Source organism: Trichosurus vulpecula, chromosome 4 (genome assembly GCF_011100635.1).
Source record: "Trichosurus vulpecula isolate mTriVul1 chromosome 4, mTriVul1.pri, whole genome shotgun sequence".
Lineage (NCBI taxonomy): Eukaryota > Metazoa > Chordata > Mammalia > Diprotodontia > Phalangeridae > Trichosurus > Trichosurus vulpecula.
The window spans coordinates 157,366,000-157,388,725 of NC_050576.1; the positions used below are offsets into that span (position 1 = coordinate 157,366,000).

At 41.3% G+C, this 22,726-nt stretch overlaps 1 protein-coding gene across 1 annotated transcript; it reads right to left on the reverse strand.

The window, feature by feature from the left end:
* Window positions 1–1,119: 1,119 nt before the first annotated feature.
* LOC118847995 (high affinity immunoglobulin epsilon receptor subunit alpha-like) lies at window positions 1,120–18,728 on the reverse strand. Its single transcript, XM_036756705.1, has 5 exons — window positions 18,638–18,728; window positions 17,898–17,918; window positions 15,881–16,138; window positions 6,810–7,073; window positions 1,120–1,477 (listed from the first exon to the last, which is right to left on the reverse strand). The coding sequence occupies exons 1-5, from the start codon at window positions 18,690–18,692 to the stop codon at window positions 1,185–1,187; spliced, it is 891 nt and encodes a 296-aa protein (XP_036612600.1). The 5' UTR covers window positions 18,693–18,728; the 3' UTR covers window positions 1,120–1,184.
* Window positions 18,729–22,726: the final 3,998 nt, after the last annotated feature.

Below are 22,726 nucleotides of genomic sequence, written 5' to 3' on the forward strand. Positions count from 1 at the left end.
TTTGAATGATTGTCTAGAAGAACTGGGGCAACTAGGTGGTAAATGAGATACAGCACAAGGCCTGGAGTCAGGAAGACTTAGGTTCAAATCTGCCCTCATACTCTTACTAGCTGTGCAACCCTTGGCAAGTAACTTAATTGTTTGCCTCAATTTCCTCATCTGTAAAATGAACTGGAGAAGGAAATGGCAAACCATTCCAGTATCTTTGCCAAGAAAACCACAAATGGAGTTATGATCAGTCAGACATGATTGAAATGACTGAACAACAACATCTAGAAGAGTTAGTGCCAATGACAGATAAATAGCAGGACAGTGGAAGGTGAAAGTTTCATTGTAAGGTACCAAAGAAACCTCATCTCCCTTCGGGGGTAAGGATGAGAAGTGATGGCACAGAAGGACAAGTGCTAACATATTGATACTAGAAAAAGGTTCTTGTAATTTTTTTTAGTTCTACCCTCTTATTTTACAGGCAAAGAAAATGAGGCCCATATGGAGAAATGTATTTGCCTATGTTCACACAATTAGTAAGTGGTAGAGCTGGAGCTAAAATCCAGGTCTCTTGAATTCCAACACAGTGCTTGAGTCTCCAAGCTCATGTGATTTTTTTGGGTGGTAACTGCTTCTTTTCCTTTTGTTATAAAATAGGAAAAGGAGATCAATTATTCAAATAACTGAACTTTATTACTTCAGAGTCTCCTTAGTGAAAAAATCTATCTTTTTCCCTTTCTGCCATGTCAGTAACTATAAACTCAAAATGTGTAACACACTTAAGAACTCAGAGAGAAATATCACCACTTTATACAATAACACCCCCTAGCACAGCCATATAACATTTGAGTTCACTTCAGCCAGCGGTGTCTGTGTTCTTCTTCACAATCAGCCTTTGGAGTGAGGGGAAAGAGTGGGACACTGTGTACTGACTTAAATCAAGCAGAAAAAGGAAGGAAACTGGGCAGAAGGGAAGACCTGAAAGGTTCTGTGGGTGTATGTGTCAAGAACAAGGATAAAGGAGGAAGAGTACAGACAGAAAGAGAAAAAGGAACATAATATTAGAGCTGGGAAGCACTTTAATAGTTATTTACTCCAATTTCTTCATTTACAGATGAAGAAAGTCACTCCTGGAGCAGCATGTCTGTTCTGTCATCTAGAAGTTCTATGGCTTATGCTGTGACATCAGATATTAATTAGAGTGGCATCAGGTCAGGGTTAGTATCAGGATCTGGATCAGGTTCATATTCGGGTTCACCTTCAGGTTCAGGCTGAGGCTGAGGTTCAGGATCAAGAGCAGTTTCATCATCAGACTTAGCCTTAGACTCAGCCTCAGTATCAGCCTTTGCAGGATGTTTGGATGCCAAGATCCTCTCCTTTTCAATGAGGAAATTGAGTTGCTTCTGTGTCAAAACCAACAGGGCTGTGTCCACAACAAATAGAATTCCTATCGTCAGAGGGAGTAGGAATTTTATATGGCTGAGAGCACCTATAGAAAATTTGAGACAATCAGACAAATGAAACAGGTCCTTAGTCTGAAATTCAAAATTTGGAAATTCAATGAGACTCAGAACTTTCTGTTCTTTACTTTTATTTCTACATGTTGTTAAGATGAGTAGGAGGAATGAGGAGGAGGAGGGAGGCACTCATGGTGATTGGGAGGTAATAGAGATTCTCGTCTCTCCATAAATCTCCTCCTCCCTCCAAACTAGCCACTTTTTAAACCAAAAGTTGAGAACCTGGTCTGAAAATCAATCAATCAGCAAAAAAATTATTAAGACCTCTTACATTAGGCACTGTCCTAAGCCCTGGGAATGAAAAGACTGAATTGAATCAGCTCCCTCCTTTGAGAAACTTACACTCTATCAGGAGAGATGAGGTAGGAGAAGGTACTAAAATCTAGGGAGACCAGAAAAAGCCGCATGCCAAAGCTAGGATTCAGGTATGGTCTTGAATGAGACTAAGGATTCTACAGGGCAGAGAAGCACATTCAAGACATGGGAGAATGCCAACACAAAGGCATGGAGAGGAAGAACAAAAAACAAAAAGCAAGTTGATTTGACTGAAGGAAGCAAGAAGTAGAATAATGTAGGAAAAGGGGTGGGGGCGAAGTCATAAATGGCACTAAATGCCAAACTGAGGAGTCTATATTTGGTCCTAGAAATAATAGGGAGCCACCAAAGTTTATTGAGTAGATGAGTGAAATGCCCAGATTTGTGATTTAAGAAAATCACTCTGGAAGTCAAGGAGGGTGGGGGTGGGGATAGACTAGATTACACACACATAAGTGAGTGAGTCCAATGGGAAAGTTAATATAGTAATCTAGGTAAGAGATATTGAATTAGGGTGGGTTAGTGGAGAGAGGAGGATATAAGTAAGAGGTGTTGTGGATAGAAATGATAAGATTTGACAAGTACATATTAAAGAAGCAAGGATATTACAGGCTGCATATTTAGATGACTGGAAAGATGGTAATACCACTGAAAGAAATTTTAAAGTTGGAAGAAGAGGATTGGGCTTATAGGAACATTTGAGTTCCAATTTGGACACATTGAATTTAAGATATTTGAGGAATATTTAGTTTGAAATATCCAACAGGCAGTCAGCTATCCCTTGATGGAGCTCACTATAGACAACAGGGCTGAACATATTAATTTAGGATTCACTTACATAGTAATGATAATTAAATCTATGGAAGTTTTTGAGATCATCAAATGAGAGAATGTAGAGAAAGAAGAGAATGAGGCTCAGAGTATGCTAGATCACTGAAATACAACTAGGAGGCATGATGAAGTACATTGAAGTACATTTAGGGGGCATGATATGGATATAACAATCTAGCAAAGGAGATGGAAAAGTAGCAGGAAGTGGGGGAAAAGAGGGTAATGTCGCAGTATGAAGATGGGAGAAAGTATTTAAGGGAAAAGAATGCTCAATAGTGTCAATTGATTTGGAAGGGTCCAGAAGAATGGAGACGAAGAAAAGGTCATCAGACTTGACAATTAAGTGGTCATTGAGAACTTTCAATAGAGTCTTTTCACTTGAGACAATGTCTGAAGCCAAATTGCAAGGGGCTGAGAAATGAATGAAGGAAAGGAAATGGAGGTACGAAATTCAGATGATTTTCTCATGTAGTTTACCTGAGAAGGGGATAAAAGGTACAGAAAAAAGTCGACTAGAGGATGTGGTCCTATCTTGTAGAGGCTTTTAAGGATGGGTAAGACAGGTACATTTGTAGATATCAGAGAAGGAATGTATGAATAGGGAGAGATATGTTTAGAGAAAAGAAACATTGTAGTGATAAGAGTTAACATTTGGATAGCAAGTGCTTTATTTTTCTCATTTGATCTTGAAAATTGCCCCATGACGTAGATATTCTTATCCTAAGTGTACAGATGGTTAAGAAAGAGTGTAAGTTGGCAGGGTGGAGCCAAGATGGTGGCAGGAAAGCAGGGACTTACGTGAACTCCCCGCCAAGTCCCTCCAAACACCTATAAAAATGGCTCTGAACAAATTCTAGAACTGCACAACCCGTGAAATAGCAGACAGAAGCAGGGCTCCGGCCCAGGATATCCTGGATGGTCGCTGGGTGAGGTCTATCATGCACTGAGCTGGGAGCAGAGGGGAGCAAAGCCCAGCATGGATGGCGGCAGGACCAACCAGACCAGGAGCTGGGTGCAACAGGCCCTAGTGCCCTAAATCAGTGAGCTGTGGCAGTTACCAGACTTCTTAACCCATAAACATGAAAGACAACAGAGAAGGTTAGTGGGAAAAGCTGCAGGGGGTGAAAGGAGTTCCAGGTTTATTCACTGCCCCAGGGGCAGCAGAGGCATTGCAGCTACAGAACTACAGCTGCAGTTGCTTCTGGCCCCAGGCCCACCTGGTAGGAGGAATTAAGTGGCAGATCAGAGCAGGAGTGCAGAGCCTGCTTAAGATTTGAGTCAGGTTGGAGTTGGCAGTTCTTGGGGAAGGAGGAGTGCTGGTGTGGCAGAGCTGGCTGTACAGAAATAGCTCTGAAAACAACAGCGCATCCCCTCAAGCTTGGAACAAAGTACAACAAGATCTAGCAGCTTCTACATTAAGGGACTGAAGGGCTTGGAATATGATATTCCCGAAGTCAACGGAGCTAGGATTAAAACCAAGAATCACCTACCCAGCAAAACTGAGTAGAATACTCCAAAGCAAAATATAGATTTTCACTAAAATAGAGGACTTTCAAGCTTTCTCAGTGAAAAGACCAGAACTGAATATAAAATTTGACTTTCAAACACAAGAATCAAGAGAAGCATGAAAAGATGTTGGAAGTGGAGTCTCCAGGAGAGTGAGTTTTGAGAATCTAAGAATTGGAACCCAGACCATGTTTTGCAGCCAATGTAGCACTGATCCCCCAAGGAACCTGGAATGATCTTCATTAGTCACCTTTGGGACCTTAGCCAAGATGAAGGATTTAACAAGCAGCAATATCAATGTTGTGGAATGTGAACCTGATGGAACAGATGTTATATAGGAATGGGACAAAGTTATAAGACTAATCTCTCCCCTCAGATCCCTGTTGTATAAGAGTGATTTGCCCTGAGGTACTGGGAAATATATATAATTTCTATATTTTTAAGTATATATCCCTTTGTTCAAGCTACCCTGTATTATATGGTTGAATGGAAGTGCTAGTTAGCCTTCTAAAAACAGAAAATGAGGTAGAAATAGAAAACTAGAAAAATAGTAGAAAACTAGAAATAGAAATAGAAAACTAGAAAAAAACATTACAAAAAATAGAAAACACCACAGCACAGAAAACAGACCCCTACAAACCACTAAGGGTACCAGAGAACCCTAAGAGGGAGAGATAGCAGGCCTGGCCCTGAAACAGTGGGCCCTGATCATACATGTTACATTTACAAAATTGACAGTTTTAAAAGAAAAAAAAAGAAAGAGTGTAAGTCACTTGCCCAAGGTCATGCAGGTAGTAAGTTTCTAAGACTGGATTTCAACTCAAGTAATGCTGACCCTAAGTCCAACGTTCTATCTACTGTGCCGCTTAGGTTCCTCAATTGTGGGTGCAGTTTGTTGGGGGAGATGGGAGGGAATAGGATTAAGGACAACTGTGGCAGTGTTGGCTTTTGCAAGGAGTAGGGCCACCTGATCATTAGAGACAGGGAGTAAAAGAGGAGAGAATTGTGTGGGGAAGGTGAAGTCAATGGGGTCTGAATTATGCAGTGAAGGGGAGGAGAGAGCTCACAATGAATGTGCCTTCTATCTTTTTTCAGTAAACTACAAGTAAATTCCTCATGAGACGCTTGAGGATAGAAGAAAAAGTTTGGAATGTCCACTCAGAACAGTAGTAAAGAGAATAAATCAGGGTTCACCTAAAGGACTGTTTTATTACAAAGGCCCAATAAAAATTAAATAGCAAATTCATAGTAGACCCAGTCAACTCAGTTGTGTGACTTGATCCAGCTCTCTCCAGCAACATGCTAAGTAAGGGAAGAGAAAAGAGATGAGGAGAGTAACTTGGGATGATGTTTGGCAAGGTGTGAGTATCAACAGGACTAGGAGCAAGGAATGGAGAATAAGTGATTGAATGGCACTGAACTGGTTAACTTAAGAGTCAAGATTCAGAAGGGAGGAAATTAAAGCTAGTGCAGGAATGATGGCCTTGGAAAGAAATAATGAATATAAGGTTTGGAAGTTATGGTAAGGATGAAAAATAATCTAAGTTTAGGAAGAATAAATCATGGGGAAATATAGACTAAGTGTGGGTTGTGTTTTTATAAATGAATTTCTGAGTTCTTGATCATGGAAGTGGAACTCGTATGAGTGATGGCAAGATCAAAGGTGTGACCATTCCTGAATGTGGCTGATATGGACTAGACTCTAGTCTAGTCCAACAAGTCTAACAAACAAGTCTAGCAAATCCTTTTATTAAGTTAATTTGTTCTATGAAGTTTGGATTCAGTCAAATGGCTGCAGTTGAGGACCTAGAAGGCCACATGTAGCCTTGAGGCTGCAGGTACCCCACCCCTGGACTACAGGAATAGATCATGAGACCTGCGTACACAAAAGAGTATTTTTTAAGTGACATTGAAAGTACATATTCTTTTCCTTGAAATTGTGACTATCCCACATAATCTAGCCTACATGGCTTCCCAACTGACCACTACTAATAATATAAAGAGATTTTATAAGATATGTTAGTGGCAAACTATTTGTTTCCACAGGATTCAAAGATTTAAAGAAGAAATGGGCAAAGGAAATGGGGTGGAGCCACTTAATAAAGGGCAGATCAAGGCACTTAAAGTTAATTAGTTATTAATTGGCCTATTGGTCCATTAATCAACAAGTAATTTAGCTAAATATTTACTGGGTACAACTATTTTAAAATAGGAATTTTGGTATAGATGACCACTAAGTTAGTTTCTAGTTCTAGCATTATGTGTGTTATAGTTTATGTATAAGGCACTAACTATTCTCAACAAACCTTGAAAATGGTGTGGATGATGTCCACAAAATAGGTCAGAGTAATCCCAAAAATGTTAGGTAGAGTTTCTGGGTACTCCTTTTGTTTCCTCAGAAAATGTAACAAGTAAATTTTCCAATAGATCATGGAATTAGCACCAATTGACTTCTGGTTAAAGCCTGCTCTACTTCCTTTCCAACCTCTATCTCCACTGATACTCCACTCTTGCCACCCAACCAGATGGCTTCTAATGTCAATTAAGACCTTCTACTCCCTGAAATGTGAGATACCCTTCCAACTCCTAGAGTCTTTTATTAGCTATTTTTCTGGACCCTAATGATAAAGGGCTCCTTAGCTTGATCCTTACCTTTTTCAGCAGGGAAATCAAGATATAGAGCCTCTGAGGTGTAATTTATCCTCCATAGGATGCCAGTGCAGTGGTAGGAGCCTCTGTTGTGGACTGTAGCATAAGGAATAGATATGTTGTGGTTCTCATACCAGTATTTGAGGGCTTTGTTATTATGGTAGAAAGTCACCTTGTAGACAGCTCGGTTCTTCCAACCATGGCAACGCAGAAGTAGGGGTTCTCCCTCTTGCAAGACTGGAGGTGAAGCTTGGAGAAGCAGCCAGTCTGAAAATGCCAAAAGCAAACAAATAACCTTCAGTGGCTTTTCTGTAGCTTTGACATCCCTTCCCTCTCCCCAGAGTATTGGAAGGATGGAGAGGTGGGAAGAGTTGGGAGATGGAGTAGAATCTTTGATCCTTCTTCCAGAGCTTCATCTAGAGCAGGCATTATGAACCTCTTTAGTGTCATGGATCTTTTGGACCTTGCGTTGAAGCCTAGGAACCCTTTTATCAACCCCTCCTCAGAATTTTTTAAAAAAATTACTATTTAAAAACAATGTATGGATTCTTTGGTCTGAGTTAGGACTGATGTAACTGAGCCAACTCCCCCAACCAAAGCTATAGATTATTGAAGCACAACAAGCCCTCACTGGGAATATTAACTTGTGGGAAAGTCTATTCTATCTCCTTCTATTCATCCATGAGTATTTCATAGTTTCTGTCTTCACACTTTCTGTTCATTTTCTATTTCTATTCATATTTCTATGAATTTTCTATTCATATTCTGTTCATTCAAAGCACAAGGCCATGATTAGGCAACCATCCACAATGGGGTCTACTTTCCTTGTCACCACCAACATATGTTGTACTTCCAGCCCGAATCTCACAGGCATCATTGTGGGAAGTAATCCCTGTGGAGATGTGACTTGGTATTTTCTCTCAGGGTGCTGGAAACCCTGCTTGCTCAGCAATCACAGTTACCAAAGACCCAGAAAATAAAGTTCTCATCACCAAAGTTCACTTTTTGGCATTGTCAAATGGTTCAATATCAGAAATGGATATGATTGTCAGTAGAAATGACATTAGAGAATATTACCATCTGTTTTGCCATTACACCATATGTACCATGGTACCTTTCCATATGATTTTTTGCTGAAACCTTTTGGTTTTATCATCCCCATTAGAATGCAAGTTCCTGTCACTGTTTGACAAAAACTTTTGGGAAAACTGGAAAACAATATGGCACATGGTTTAGATATAAAGGTTGATACCATAAGCAAATTAGGAGAGAAAGGAATAGTTTACCTTTCAGATTTATGGAGAAGGGAAGAATTTGTGACCAATCAAGATATAGATAGCATTATAAATACAAAGTAGATAATTTTGATTAAACCAAATTGAAAAGATTTTACCGAAGCAAAACCAATGCAAACAATAATAGAAGGAAAGCAGAAAGATGGGAAATAATCTTTATACCAAAGATCTCGGCTAACGGCCTCATGTCTCAAATATATAGAGAACTGAGTCAAATTTGTAAGAATACAAGTCATCCTCCAATTGATAAATGGTGAAAGGAGAAGAGCAGGCAGTGTTCAGAGGAAGAAATCAAAGTTACCGATAGTCGTATGAAGAAATGCTCTAAATCACTATTGATTATAGAAATTCAAAATAAAACAACTCTGAGGTATACCTCACACCTATCAGATTTGCTAATATGACAGAAAAGGCAAATGATGAATGTTGGAGAGGATGTGGGAAAATTGGTACACTAATGCATTGTTGGTGGAGTTGTGGAACTAATCCAATAATTTCGGATTTGAAACTATGCCCAAAGGACAATCAAACTATGCACACACTTTGATCTAGCAATACCACTGCTAAGTATGTATCCCAAAGAGATCATAAAAAAGGGGGAAAGAATCTACATGGACAAAAATATTTATAGCAACTCTGTGGTGGCAAAGAATTGGAAATAGAGGTGATGTCTCTCAGTTGGAGAATGGCTGAACACGCTGTGGCATATGAACATCATAGAATACTACTGTGCTATAAGAAATGATACGCAGGCAGATTTCAGAAAAATCTGGAAAGGCTTACATGAACTGATGGTGAGTGAAGTGAACAGAACCACAGAAACATTATACACAGTATCAGCAACATTGTGTGATGATCAAGTATGAATTAATTAGCTCTTCTCAGCAATACAAGACAACTCCAAAAGACTCATGATGGAAAATGCTATCCACATTCAGAGAAAAAACTATGGAGTTTGAATGCAGATTTAAGCACACTATTTTCACTTTATTTTTGTGGTTAGCTTCTTAAAGAGGCCTATTCACTGAACAGGTGTTACCTCAGACTTCAGAAAAAGCTGGAAAGACTTACATGAACTGATGCTGAGTGAAGTGAACAGAACCAGGAGAACATTGTACACAGTAACAGCAACATTGTGTGATGACTAACTTTGATAGACTTGGCTCTTCTCAGCAATACAAGGATCTAAGACAACTCCAAAAGACTCATAATGGAAAATGCTATCCATACCCAGAGAAAGAACTATGGAGTCTGAATGCAGTTCAAAGTGTACTACTTGTTCTCTCTCTCTCTGTCTCTCTCTGTCTCTTTCTCTGTCTGTCTCTCTCTCTCTCTTTCTGTCTCTCTCTTTTCTCTCTCTCTTCTCTCTCTCTCTCTTTCTCTCTCTCTCTCTCCTGTTTCTTCTTTCTTGTGGTTCCTGCAATTGGTTCTAATATTTCTCTACAACATTACTAATGTGAACATATGTTTAATATGAATGTATACATAGAGTCTATATCAGATCACATGCTATCTTGGTGGGGGACAAAATTTAGAACTCAAAAGTTTTATGGAGAGGGGGCGGAGCCAAGATGGCAGCTGGTAAGCATGGCCTAGAGTGAGCTCCGTACCCGAGTCCCTCCAAAAACCTATAAAAAATGGCTCTGAACCAATTCTAGAACGGCAGAACCCACAGAACAGCAGAGGGAAGCAGGGCTCCAGCCCAGGGCAGGCTGGATGGTCTCTGGGTGAGGTCTATCCCACACGGACCTGGGAGCTGGGAGCTGGGAGCTGGGAGCTGGGAGCTGGGAGCTGGGAACGGAGTGGAGCAGAGTCCAGCATGGGCGGCGTGGACCATCCAGACCAGAAGCCGTGCGGAGGGGGCCCTAGCGCCCTGAATCAGTGAGCTGCGGCAGTTACCAGACCCCTCGACCCACAAACACCAAAGACTGCGGAGAAGGTTAGTGGGAAAAGCTGCAGGAGTAGAAGGAGTTCGGGGTTCGGCTTCCAGCCCCGGGGGCAGCGGAGGTGGGGCAGCTACAGCTGTTGTTACTTCCGGCTCCAGGCCCACCTGGTGGGAGGAATTAAGTGGCGGATCAGAGCAGGAGTGCACAGCCTGCAGAAGATCTAAGCCCAGTCCGGGTTGGGGGTTGGGGAAGGAGCAGTGCTGGTGTGGCAGAGCTGGCACCTCCCCCCCCAAACGTGGAACATAGAACTCTGTAATCTACAAGCAGTCATACCCCACTGAAAAACTCAAGAGTCAAGTTAGTTGGCTGGGAATATGGCCAGGCAGCGAAAACGCACCCAGATTCAGTCTCAGACTCTGGAATCTTTCCTTGCTGACAAAGAAGACCAAAACATACAGCCTAAAGAAGTCAATAAAGTGCAAGAGCCTACACCAACAGCCTCCAAGAAAAACATGAACTGGTCCCAGGCCATGGAAGAGCTCAAAAAGGATTTGGAAAAGCAAGTTAGAGAAGTAGAGGAAAAATTGGGAAGAGAAATGAGAAGGATGAGAGAAAACCATGAAAAACAAGCCAATGACCTGCTAAAGGAGACCCAAAAAAATACCGAAAAATACACTGAAGAAAACAGCACCTTAAAAAGTAGACTAACTCAAATGGCAAAAGAGCTCCAAAAAGCCAATGAGGAGAAGAATGCCTTGAAAGGCAGAATTAGCCAAATGGAAAAGGAGGTCCAAAAGACCACTGAAGAAAATACTACTTTAAAAATTAGATTGGAGCATGTGGAAGCTAGTGACTCGATGAGAAATCAAGATATTATAAAACAGAAACAAAGGAATGAAAAAATGGAAGACAATGTGAAATATCTCATGGGAAAAACCACTGACCTGGAAAATAGATCCAGGAGAGATAATTTAAAAATTATTGGACTACCTGAAAGCCATGATCAAAAAAAGAGCCTAGATATCATCTTTCAAGAAATTATCAAGGAGAACTGCCCTGATATTCTAGAGCCACAGGGCTAAATAGAAACTGAAAGAACCCATCGATCGCCTCCTCAAATAGATCCCAAAAAGAAATCTCCCAGGAATATTGGCGCCAAATTCCAGAGCTCCCAGATCAAGGAGAAAATACTGCAAGCAGCCAGGAAAAAACAATTTGAGTATTGTGGAAACCCAATCAGAATAACCCAAGATCTGGCAGCTTCTACATTAAGAGATCGAAGGGCTTGGAATGCGATATTCCGGAGGTCAATGGAGCTAGGATTAAAACCTCGAATCACCTACCCAGCAAAACTGAGTATCATGCTCCAAGACAAAATATGGATTTTCAATAAAATAGAGGACTTTCAAGCTTTCTCAGTGAAAAGACCAGAACTGAATAGAAAATTTGACTTTCAAACACAAGAATCAAGAGAAGCATGAAAAGGACAGACTTCTTTGAGCATCCTGGGGTTGCTGGAGAGCAGTCCCAATTGACAGAGACTTGTCTGAGCATCACCTCAGGAGACAAGCCTAGAGCTGGGCAGAGAAGGAATCTCTCAGTCACCAGGATATTTAGGAATGCTGGTTTGTTTCTAGACAGGTTGATATTTCTATTGTTGAATAATCAATAAAGTTTGATTGGATGCCAAAAAAAAAATTTATGGAAGTGAATGTTGAAAACTAAAAATTAATTAATTAAAAAAGTAAAAGAAAAAATAATAAGAAGAAAATGTTTAGCCCATAAACTCCAAGATATCTTGTGGGGTTTCAGCAATCCAAATTTACATTCCTGTGGGCAGAGCACTTGCAGGTAAGGGTATGATACTCCATGTGGACATGGAGAGGAAAAGAAAGGAAAGAGAAAGGAAAGGAAAGGGAAGGGAAGGGAAGGGAAGGGAAGGGAAGGGAAGGGAAGGGAAGGGAAGGGAAGGGAAGGGAAGGGAAGGGAAGGGAAGGGAAGGGAAGGGAAGGGAAGGGAAGGGAAGGGAAGGGAAGGGAAGGGAAAGGGAAAGGGAAAGGGAAGGGAAAGGGAAGAGAGAAAGAGAAAGGAGCTGTGTTGCCCAATTGACTAGTTCCACTTGGGTTCCCAGTGGGGCAGCTCCTATCACTATTCACAGAGGTTGTTGCTTATCCTTTGATCTGGAAGAGGACAATGATATCAGGGAAGTGAAGCCAAAACAGGCAAGTGAATTGGATTTAAGTGAGGGAAGGCTGTGCTAAGTTACCAGCCTTACTTTCTCCTCTGAAAACCTATCAAGTATTTGAATATAGCTATCATGTCTCCCCTAATTCTTTTCTTTTCCTGGCTAAATATCTTTAGTTCCTTCAACTGATCCTCACAGAGTGTGGTCTAAAGATCCTTCACTGTCCCAGTTGCTATCTTCTGGGCAATCATCAGTTTATCCAGTTACTTCACAATGTAGCGAGGTCAGAACCAAACAGATGTGATCTCACCAGAGCAGAATACAATGAGATTATCACTTATCTAAGGCTGGGAACTATATCTTTCTTAATGCAGCCTATTTTTGTTGTCATATTGAGGTTATTGAGATTATCTTACTTACTTAGATTGAAATTGCTGTCTCCTCCCCAAACTCCAAGATCATTTCTAAACACAAACACACACACACAAACATACACACACACACAGTAGTCATATCTTTTGCCTCTTGTTCTTGTAGAGTAGCCCAGTGCTTAACACACATTAAGCCCTTGAATACATATATATATATGTATATATATATATTCCCTTCAGCTACCCTAATACTGAGGTGTCATGAATTATACACATCATCTTTCCATGTAAGAATGTAAACAAAACAGTTCAACTTTAGTAAGTCCCTTATGATTTCTCCTTCTTGTTTACCTTTATGCTTCTCTTGATTCTTGTGTTTCAAAGTCATATTTTCTATTAAGCTCTGGTCTTTTCACTGAGAAAGCTTGAAAGTCCTCTATTTTAGTGAAAATCCATATTTTGCCTTGGAGCGTGATGCTCACTTTTGCTGGGTAGGTGAATCTTGGTTTTAATCCTAACTCCATTTACCTCTGGAATATCATATTTCAAGCCCTTCGATCCCTTAAGGTAGAAGCTGCAAGATCTTGTGTTATCTTGAATATGTTTCTACAATACTCAAATTGTTTCTTTCTGGCTGCTTGCAGTTTTTTCTCCTTGATCTGGGAGCTCTGGAATTTGGCAACAATGTTCTTAGGAGTTTTCCTTTTGGGATCTTTTTCAGGAGGCGATTGGTGGATTCTTTCAATTTTGGGGGTGGAGCCAAGATGGCAGCTGGAAAGCAAGGACTTGCCTAAGGTTTTCCCCCAGGACCCTCCAAACTCCAATAAAAATGGGTCTGAACAAATTCTAGAACTGCAGAACCCACGAAATAGACAACAGAGAAGGTTAGTGGGAAAAGCTGCAGAGACTAAGTGAAAGGAGTTCACAGTTTGGCCACCTCCCTAGGGACAGTGGGAGGTGGTGCAGCTACAGAACTACAGCTACAGTTGCTTCCAGTCCTAGGCCCACCTGGTGGGAGGAATTAAGTGGCAGATCAGAGCAGGAGTGCAGAGCCTGCTTAAGATCTGAGTCAGGATCAGGTTGGCAGTTCTTGGGGGAGGAGGAGTGCTGGTGAGGCAGAGCTTGCTATGTAGAAAGAAGACCAAACATACATCCAGAAGAAGTCAACAAAGTCAAAGAGTCTACATCAAAAGCTTCCAAGAAAAACATGAACTGGTCCCAGGCCATGGAAGAGCTCAAAAAGGATTTGGAAAAGCAATTTAGAGAAGTAGAGAAAAAATTAGGAAGAGAAATGAGAATGATGCAAGAAAACCATGAAAGTCAATGACTTCCTAAAGGAGACCCCCAAAAATACTGAAGAAAACAACACCTTAAATACTAGACTAACTCAAATGGCAAAAGAGCTCCAAAAAGCCAATGAGGAGAAGAATGCCTTGAAAGGCAGAATTAGCCACATGGAAAAGGAGGTCCAAGAGACCACTGAAGAAAATACTACCTTAAAAATTATATTGGAGCAAGTGGAAGATAGTGACTTTATGAGAAATCAAGATATTATGAAACAGAACCAAAGAAATGAAAAAATGGAAGACAATGTGAAATATCTCATTGGAAAAACCACTGCCCTGGAAAATAGATCCAGGAGAGATAATTTAAAAATTATTGGACTACCTGAAAACCATGATCAAAAAAAGAGCCTAGATATCATCTTTCAAGAAATTATCAAGGAGAACTGCCCTGATATTCTAGCACCAGAGGGTAAAATAGAAATTGAAAGAATCCACCGATCACCTCTTGAAAAAGATTCCAAAAGGAAAACTCCTAGGAATATTATTGCCAAATTCCAGAGCTCCAAGATCAAGGAGAAAATACTGCAAGCAGCCAGAAAGAAACAATTTGAGTATTGTAGAAACACATTCAGGATAACACAAGATCTTGCAGCTTCTACCTTAAGGGATCGAAGGGCTTGGAATATGATATTCCAGAAGTCAATGGAACTGGGATTAAAACCAAGATTCACCTACCCAGCAAAAGTGAGTATCATGCTCCAAGGCAAAATACTGATTTTCACTAAAACTTTAATCCTAACTCCATTTACCTCTGGAATATCATATTTCAAGCCCTTCGATCCCTTAAGGACTTTCAAGCTTTCTCAGTGAAAAAACCAGAGCTGAATAGAAAATATGACTTTGAAACTCAAGAATCAAGAGAAGCATAAAGGTAAACAAGAAGGAGAAATCATAAAGAACTTACTAAAGTTCTAAAGTTGAACTGTTTTGTTTACATTCCTACATGGAAAGATGATGTGTATAATTCATGACACCTCAGTATTAGGGTAGCTGAAGGGAATATATACATACATACATACATACATACATACATATACATATATGTATATATATATATATATATATATATATATATATATATATATATAGACAGAGGGCACAGGGTGAGTTGAATATGAAGGGATGATATCTAAAAAAATAAAATCAAATTAAGGGATGAGAGAAGAATATATTGAGAGAGGGAGAAAGGGAGAGATTGAATGGGGTAAATTATCTTGCATAAAAGTGGCAAGAAAAATCAGTTCTGTTGGGAGGGAAGAGGGGGCAAGTGAGGGGGAATGAGTGAATCTTGCTCTTAATAGATTTGACCTGAGGAGGGAGTACCATACACACTCAATTGGGTATCTTACCCCACAGGAAAGAAGGAGGAAGGAGATAAAAAAGGGGGAATGATAGAAAGGAGGGCAGATAGGGGGAGGAGGTAATCAAAAGCAAACACTTTTGAAAAGGGACAGGATCAAGGGAAAAACTGGATAAAGGGGGACAGGATAGGAGGGAGCAAAATACAGTTAGTCTTCCACAACTTGAGTGTTATGGAAGGGTTTGGCATAATGATACACGTGTGACCTATGTTGAATTGCTTGCATTCATAGGGAAGGTGGGTGGGTGGGGGAAGAGAGGTGAGAATCTAGAACTCAAAGTTTTAAAAACAGATGTTCAAAAAAAGGTTTTTGCATGCAACTAGGAAATAAGACATACAGGCAATGGGGCATAAACTTCTATCTTGCCCTACAAGAAAGTTAAGGAAAATGGGATGGGGGGCGGGGAGTGGGGTGACAGAAGGGAGGGCTGACTGGGGAATGGGGCAATCAGAATATATGCAGTCTTGGAGTGGGGGAAGGGTAGAAATGGGGAGAAAATTTGTAATTCAAACTCTTGTGAAAATTAACGCTGAAAACGAAAAATATTAAATAAGTAAATAATGATTTAAAAAGAAAAAAATGCTTTTTCATTCAACCTTTGCCCCAGTTCCCCCTAGGTCCAACACTTACCACTGTAGACTTCTAGGGACACAGGGTCACTGAGGGCAGAATCCTGAGACCGGCACCTATATTCTCCACTGTTGTTGATGGTGGCAAAAGTGATGCTATAGCTGGGAGTTTGAACTGGAATGTTGGAACCATTGTGGATCCAATGGATCTGGCTGCTATGTGAGGCATTGGAACCCCCACAATGAAGTGTCACATTCTCTCCCCTGAAAATTCTGTTCCATGGAGGATTCAAGGACAGTAAAGGCTTTGAAGTATCCTCTATAGGTCAGAGAGCAGAAAGAGAGGCCAAGAAAAGAATACTTGAAAGGATGTCCAGTCTCAGAAACTCAGACATTCAAAAGTCTTTTTAACAGTTAATCAGCTGTCCTGACTTCCTCTGAGGCCCTGATGTTCTGGGAACTGAAGGGAGACCCAGAGGGAGAGGAGTCCCTGCCTTCCTAGCACTCCTACCAAATATGTTCTCTATTGTCATCCTTCTTGGGCTCTCCTTAGTCTCTTATGCTGTTGATGATAAATTTCTCTTGATACTCTTTTTTCTAGGGTGTGTGTGTGTTTGTGTGTGTGTGTGTGTGTGTGTGTGTGTGTGTGTGTGTGAGAGAGAGAGAGAGAGAGAGAGAGAGAGAGAGAGAGAGTGAGAGAGAGACAGAGAGTGAGAGCGAGAGAGAGAGACAGAGAGACAGAGAGAGGGAGAGGAAGAAAGAGAGAGAGAGACAGAGAGAGAGAGAGAGAGAGAGAGAGAGAGAGAGAGAGAGAGAGACAGAGAGACAGAGACAGAGACAGAGAGACAGAGAGAGGGAGAGAGAGAGTGAGACAGAGAGACAATACTTTCTTTTGGTTCTCCTACGCCCTGTTTGACTACTTTTGCTGGATTTCATTCACACCAGGTGTAGAGAACCTGTGGCCCTGAGGTCACACGTGGGCCTTTAGGTCCTCAGGTGTGGCCCTTTGACTGAATCCAGACAGGTTCCCTATCCTTGAGATAGGCTCTTCCCTCCCATTCTAGAAGTAGCTACAAAGTGTCCTCCCTCATCTTGTTTCAACTGCTGTATATTTGAGGTCTCTTACTTTCTGAGCTTGAGCTATGGCAAAAATCCTCAGGGCTTTAAGCTATAACAGTAATGACAGAGCCTCTTCTTCCTCTAACAGCAAAGAGACAGCACCTCAGCTAATGACTCCAGCTGAAGCTGGGAACTGGAAATGGGGAGAAACTGCATGACTTCATGACAATCTATGAGGTTCAATATGGACAATGGAACATTGACCACGTATTGACCATTCAGGACCAGCAGAGGGCTACACCAGACAGAAACTATATACCACACCCACAGGAATGGCAGAGACTAGATATTTACCAGAGTGTAAACAATGGGAGACCAGTGGAGAACATTGTTAATAGGAATAACACAAAGGCATCGTTAGGGTGATCCTGCAAAGTCTGGGTCTCAGTTTTCCCTCCATAAGTGAGACTTGACTACATACTACATGTGCTCCCTACATATGAGCCTCTCTTCATGTTCATTATGTTTGCTTACTTGTCCTATTGATGTGTGTGTGTGTCTATGTGTGTGTTGGAAAGTGTACCCGCATTTCTGGGGAAAAGATTTACTGGTATTTTCTGACTTAACAGTTTCATCTCTTTCGACCCTCAGACCCGAAGATACTGTTTCAAGGGCTGTAGTCTCCTTGAATCCCTCATGGACAGGGACAAGGTATAACAAGGAGTGGAAAGCAGGTGGGTGAGCATATTTCCAAGAGTGGAAGTCACACACTCAAAAAAAGCAGGTAGGGAGATTCTGACACTAACTGTGTGACCACATTAAATCATTTAACTTCTCTGAATCTCAGTTTCCTAGCCCAAAGATGGGTAGAGTGATACATGACCCACCCAACTTATAGGGTTGTTGTGAGAAAGGTATTTTGTAAACCTTAAAGGACTATATAACTGGGAGCTATTGTTATTATTAAAATAAGAAGCAACAGGAAGAGGAGACAAAGAGAGGATATCAGGAGTACTTACCTGTGGACCTTCCACCTAAAGCTGTAAGAGACCAGAGAGAAATGATCAGCTCCAAGGCAGAAAGGAGCACCCAGAGGTCAGGGCATTGTCAGGATAGAAACTGGAGTGTGTGGGGAAGGTAGGCAGAATTCTAGAGGACAAGAGTCCCGGTGTGCCCTTTTCTCGCCTGCCCCTATCCCTGCTCTGTACTGTCTGAAGACCTCTGAGCTTTCATTGAACACTTTGGTTAAGGAAAGTGCCTCCATCCAAAAGCAAACCACAGCCTTCTTTCAATCTACTGACATTGGAGCATCTCTTTGCAAGCTGTTGGCTCTAAGGATTCCACCCAAATGTAGTCAAAGCCTGGGATTTCTGAGAAGTCAGAGCTGGGGGAATCTCTCACCTGGATTCCTTTGGTCCCTGAAAGGGTCAATGTTCTCTTGGGATTTATACCAAAAGATGCCATCTCTTTATAGGAACTTCCTCCCCCATACAATTCTGCCTTGACAGAGACATTTTAAATCAATAAGGAATTAGGATTGTCAGATTCTTAAATTCAGATCTTCATTAAACTCAGCTCAGCCTTGTTTCTTCTGCATTCTAGTCATTCCCCAAATCGGAATCCAAGGCATGGGGAGAGATCAGAGCTCCCTAGGAAAGATCCCTAACACACCATCCCTACTTGACATCTCTATTAGTAAAAGATCCCTATCTATATTTCCATCCTTCCACCCCATCATTTCTCAGGCCCCTCTACTTACCCCATAGTAGTAGAGATACCCAAAACAATTTGGGGGTGAATGTAACACCTTCCATAGGAACATGAGCTACCTCGGCAGCCTGTAGGGACTGAAAAGAGAGGAGGGAACTGTAACCAAAAAGAATACATGAAAAAAGAGGAAGTATAGTGCTTTTGGTATCAGATCTCAATAGATAACTGCAGCCTCTTGGCTTCCTTCCATTTCCAGAAATGGTATTCAATGAGATAATGTGGTTTCATGTATTCATATCAACAAATTCACCTTCTCCCCACTTCACCCATTTCCCACAAACCCATGCATTTGACAAAGGTTTGATGGAAGGGAGTAGCCAGACCAGATTTTTGCCTGGGAGAGGAGAGCCGTGTGTATGGGACAGATTTGGGGGAGGGTGTAATCAATTGGGCAAGCAATGAGTATTTATTAAATGCTACCCTATGGAGAAGGGGACAGAATATATATTAAGTAGCAATTCAAGTAAAAAAAGAAAAAAAGACATTATATTTCAAGGCTCTGAGGGATACACAAAGATAAAGATACAGTCCCTGCACTCAATGATCACAGGCTTTTGAACTTGAAGGAACACTAGAGATCATTCTATTCAAAGCCTTGGTTGGATGACTCAGAGTGAGTGTAAATGGCTATTGTTTCTGTCCTGGCCAGAAACTCTGAGGGTCTCCCCTTCCCAGATTGATTCTTTTGTGAAGGCAAACGAGGCCATCTTTCACCTCCATTCTTATGTAGCCTTTGGTTACTGAATGGATGTTGCCTCAGACAAACTGAGACCTGGATTAAAAAGATCATCTCCCACTGCATCCAAGGCCATCACCAGTCATTCTGACCTATGCCTTGCCTCTGGACTCTGAAGACTGTGGAGGAGACAGGGAGGCTGATGGCTTTGCACAACTCTGCCTCACTCAGATCCAATTCACTTGCAAGTCAAGACATCACCCTACTAATACCATTGGTCATCCTTGAGAACAAAGGACAGACAACATCAACAATTTTACAGATGAGGGCACTGAAGCCCAGAGGTAAAGTGACTTGTCCAAGGTTACATAGTTTGTAATTAAGAGCCAAGATTCAAACCTAGGTCATATGCTGTTTCAGTAATCAGACTTTCCCCTGTTCTTCCCTTTTGGGATGCTAAGACTATCAAGTCTCCCCTTTGTTTGAATGGGTGGGAAACCTTTTGCTGTTTTTGTTTTGGAGTATTTCTCAGCTATTTCTCAGCACTGAGGCTATTAGGAGTCATTGACTTGTATATGATGTGATGCTGGGGATGGCGAACTTTCACAAATCCAGTCTGGGTGAGGTCAGAGCCCTCAGGACTCTGGATAGGATATAATTGAGGGGAGCTTGGTGTTTGACTTTTGGGACTCACTCATGGAAGGTGTGTGGAGACTCCCGGCAAGCTGTTGTAACTGTCCCCGGGCCTTGGTAAACCAAACTCATTGGTTCTTCTCTGGTAACTGAATTGTGATTTGGTCTGTTTATATTGTCTCTGTTTGTAATTTGTTTGTGTTTGCTCTGAAGTTCAGTGTGCTGGCTTTTCCTTCTGAGCTAAGTGAATGATACTTGTATGCATGATTAAAGTGAGATTGTTAACCCCTTAAAGTTGCTAACCTGTGCTAGCAGCCTTCTTGTTGTAAGTCTCATGCTGGTCTTTCATCCCCACAACAGTTGCTAGCCCAATTATCATTATATATGGCTAGAGAATCTATGGTCTTGCAGTGGCAAGAACACATTCTAGTGGGGCAGAATTGTAAATAGAATGGACTGAACAGGGCTTTTCTTCAATGCAAGCATATGATGAGAGGGAGAGGAAATATGCTGTTACTTTGGTTCAGAATCTCATTGCCTAGCTGTCCTCTACCTCCCCCCTAAAGTCCTAGAGGGAACATCACTACTCACTTGGACCTCTACCCTCTGAGTGTTGCATTGGTGTTATGCCCCTGCTCTAGGGCATGCCTTTTTCCTTTTCTATGTCTCCTGCCTTCCACCTCCTTCTTCCAACCTGCCTCTTTCTCAGGCATGTAAAGCATTGTTAGCTGCATATTGGGAGTGTAGGTTGGACTCTAGGGCTATCCCTTCCCAAAGGCAATTATATCTGATTGGGGAAGACTGTCCAGTACCCACTCCACCACTGAGCATGCCCTCATGCAGAGCTTCAACTCTGACCTAAGGAAATATTACACAGTCACCAAGTGACAACAATAATAAGTAGACCAGAGTAAGTCGATGTAAGAGATGTGACATCACAAAGTGACAAAGGAAGCAATGGAAGTTTCTGACTGGGCAAATCATGGCAAGCTCTGTGGATGAAATGGTATTTGATCTGGGACTGGAAGGATGGACACTTGAAGGAATTCGACCAGTAGAGGTGGAAGGAGAGTATGAGCAAGCATAGGAAGCAGTGTAAGCAGAGGTGCAGTGACAGGAAAGCTCCCAAGACATTCATGGAAACCAAGAAGGCACAGAGTATATGAAATTGTAGTGGAGTATCAGGCTGGAAGATAGGTTGGAACAAAAGTGGTAGAGGGCTTTGGATGGTGTTCTAATGGCACATCAAATTCAGTGTGCCCAAAATCAAACTTCTTATCTTTCACCCAAAAAACTAGCTTTTCTTTCTCTGTGTCTCTATATCTCTCTCCTTCTCTCCCTCCTTTCTCTCTCTCTGTCTCTGTCTCGCTGTTTCTGTCTTTCTCTGTCTCTGTCTCTCTGTGTCTCTGTCTCTCTCTGTCTCTCTGTCTCTCTGTCTCTCTCTCTCTCTCTCTCTCTCTCTCTCTCTCTGTGTGTGCGTGTAAAAGGCAGCACCATTACCAGAATCCACTGCATCAAAAACTTGGAGTTATCTTTGATTCTTCCTTCTCCTTCACTTTCTCATCTAGTCCCTTTTCTTTAGTTCTTAACTCTTTACTCTTTCAGACCCTACCTTAATATAAGCCCTTATTACAATCTAAGTAAATCCCTCCTAACAATCCCTCCTAATCCCTGTACCTTTCCCTTTTGCCCTCCAATCTATCTTTCACTTAGCTTTCAGAAAAATCCATGTGTTGCATTGAGATGGCCCCCTAAACGCCTCTGTTCAAAAGTTCAGGGAAACTTCCAGTGCTGCCCTATATTTACCACAGTTTTTTTAATAATGGGTATAGTCTCTATCTATAACCCTATTGTTTAGGCAATAGGGAGTCATTTTTATGTATGACCATTAAGAAAATTATTTGTGAAATGGACTCATAGTACCTAGATGAGAAAGTACTTAGGCCCTATTTGGGGGAAGAATCTGTTGAAATAATTTATCCAAGAGGCCATGAGATCCAGCAAGTCATTTCCCCTGGATTGGCTTCAATGTCTTTAGCTGAGAAATAAGAGGGTTAAAATAGATGTTCTTCAGCAGTCCCTTCCAGCTTTAATAGTATCATGATCATTAGCCCTAGAGGAGTTCAGGAAAGTTTGATATAATGGGGACACTGATTATCTGCCCTACCATCCAGGGCTTGAGTGTGTATCATTCCCTTTAGAGTACTTGTGACACCTGCTGGCTCATCACAGGAATTATTTAAGCCAGCCCAGAGATGAGTCCATTCTGGAAGTTGGCTGTCTAGGCTTCTGAGATACTGCCGTGGGATTGACAGTGGTGAACAGGAGCAATGAAATGGATGCAAGAGAAGAGGCAAGAAGAGAACTAAATAGGATTCTTAGGTTGTGAACCTTGACAATAAGAAATCGGGAAGGAGTAAATAAGAGAAGGAAGATGAACTTCATTTCTAATATAGGAAGTAATTAGCAGCTGAGGCTGGGCAGAGGCCACAATTTACTCTTTATCTACTGAGAACGCTAAGAATGAGCACTAATAATAATCCATTTCCCCAGGGCTTTGAGGATTACACAACCCTTTCTTCACAACCTTGTGAAGGTGTATTATTCCCATTTTACACATGATGATACTGAGTCACATAAATTATTTGTCCAAGGTCAAGCTAACAAGTAATAGGAGTAGAAGTGTAACCTATGTTTTCCAACTCTGAACCTTTCCTTATTAAATACTGAACTGCTCTCATAGGATCATAGATTTAGAGTTGTAAGGTA

Coding starts and splice junctions, on each gene's coding strand:
- LOC118847995 (XM_036756705.1), bottom strand. CDS start 18,692: ATGGAAGGTGTTACATTCACCCCCAAATTGTTTTGGGTATCTCTACTA. Junction 16,139..17,897: donor TTTAGGTGGAAGGTCCACAG/GTAAGTACTCCT, acceptor TCTGACCTATAG/AGGATACTTCAAAGCCTTTA. Junction 1,478..6,809: donor TGATTTCCCTGCTGAAAAAG/GTAAGGATCAAG, acceptor AATTTTCTATAG/GTGCTCTCAGCCATATAAAA.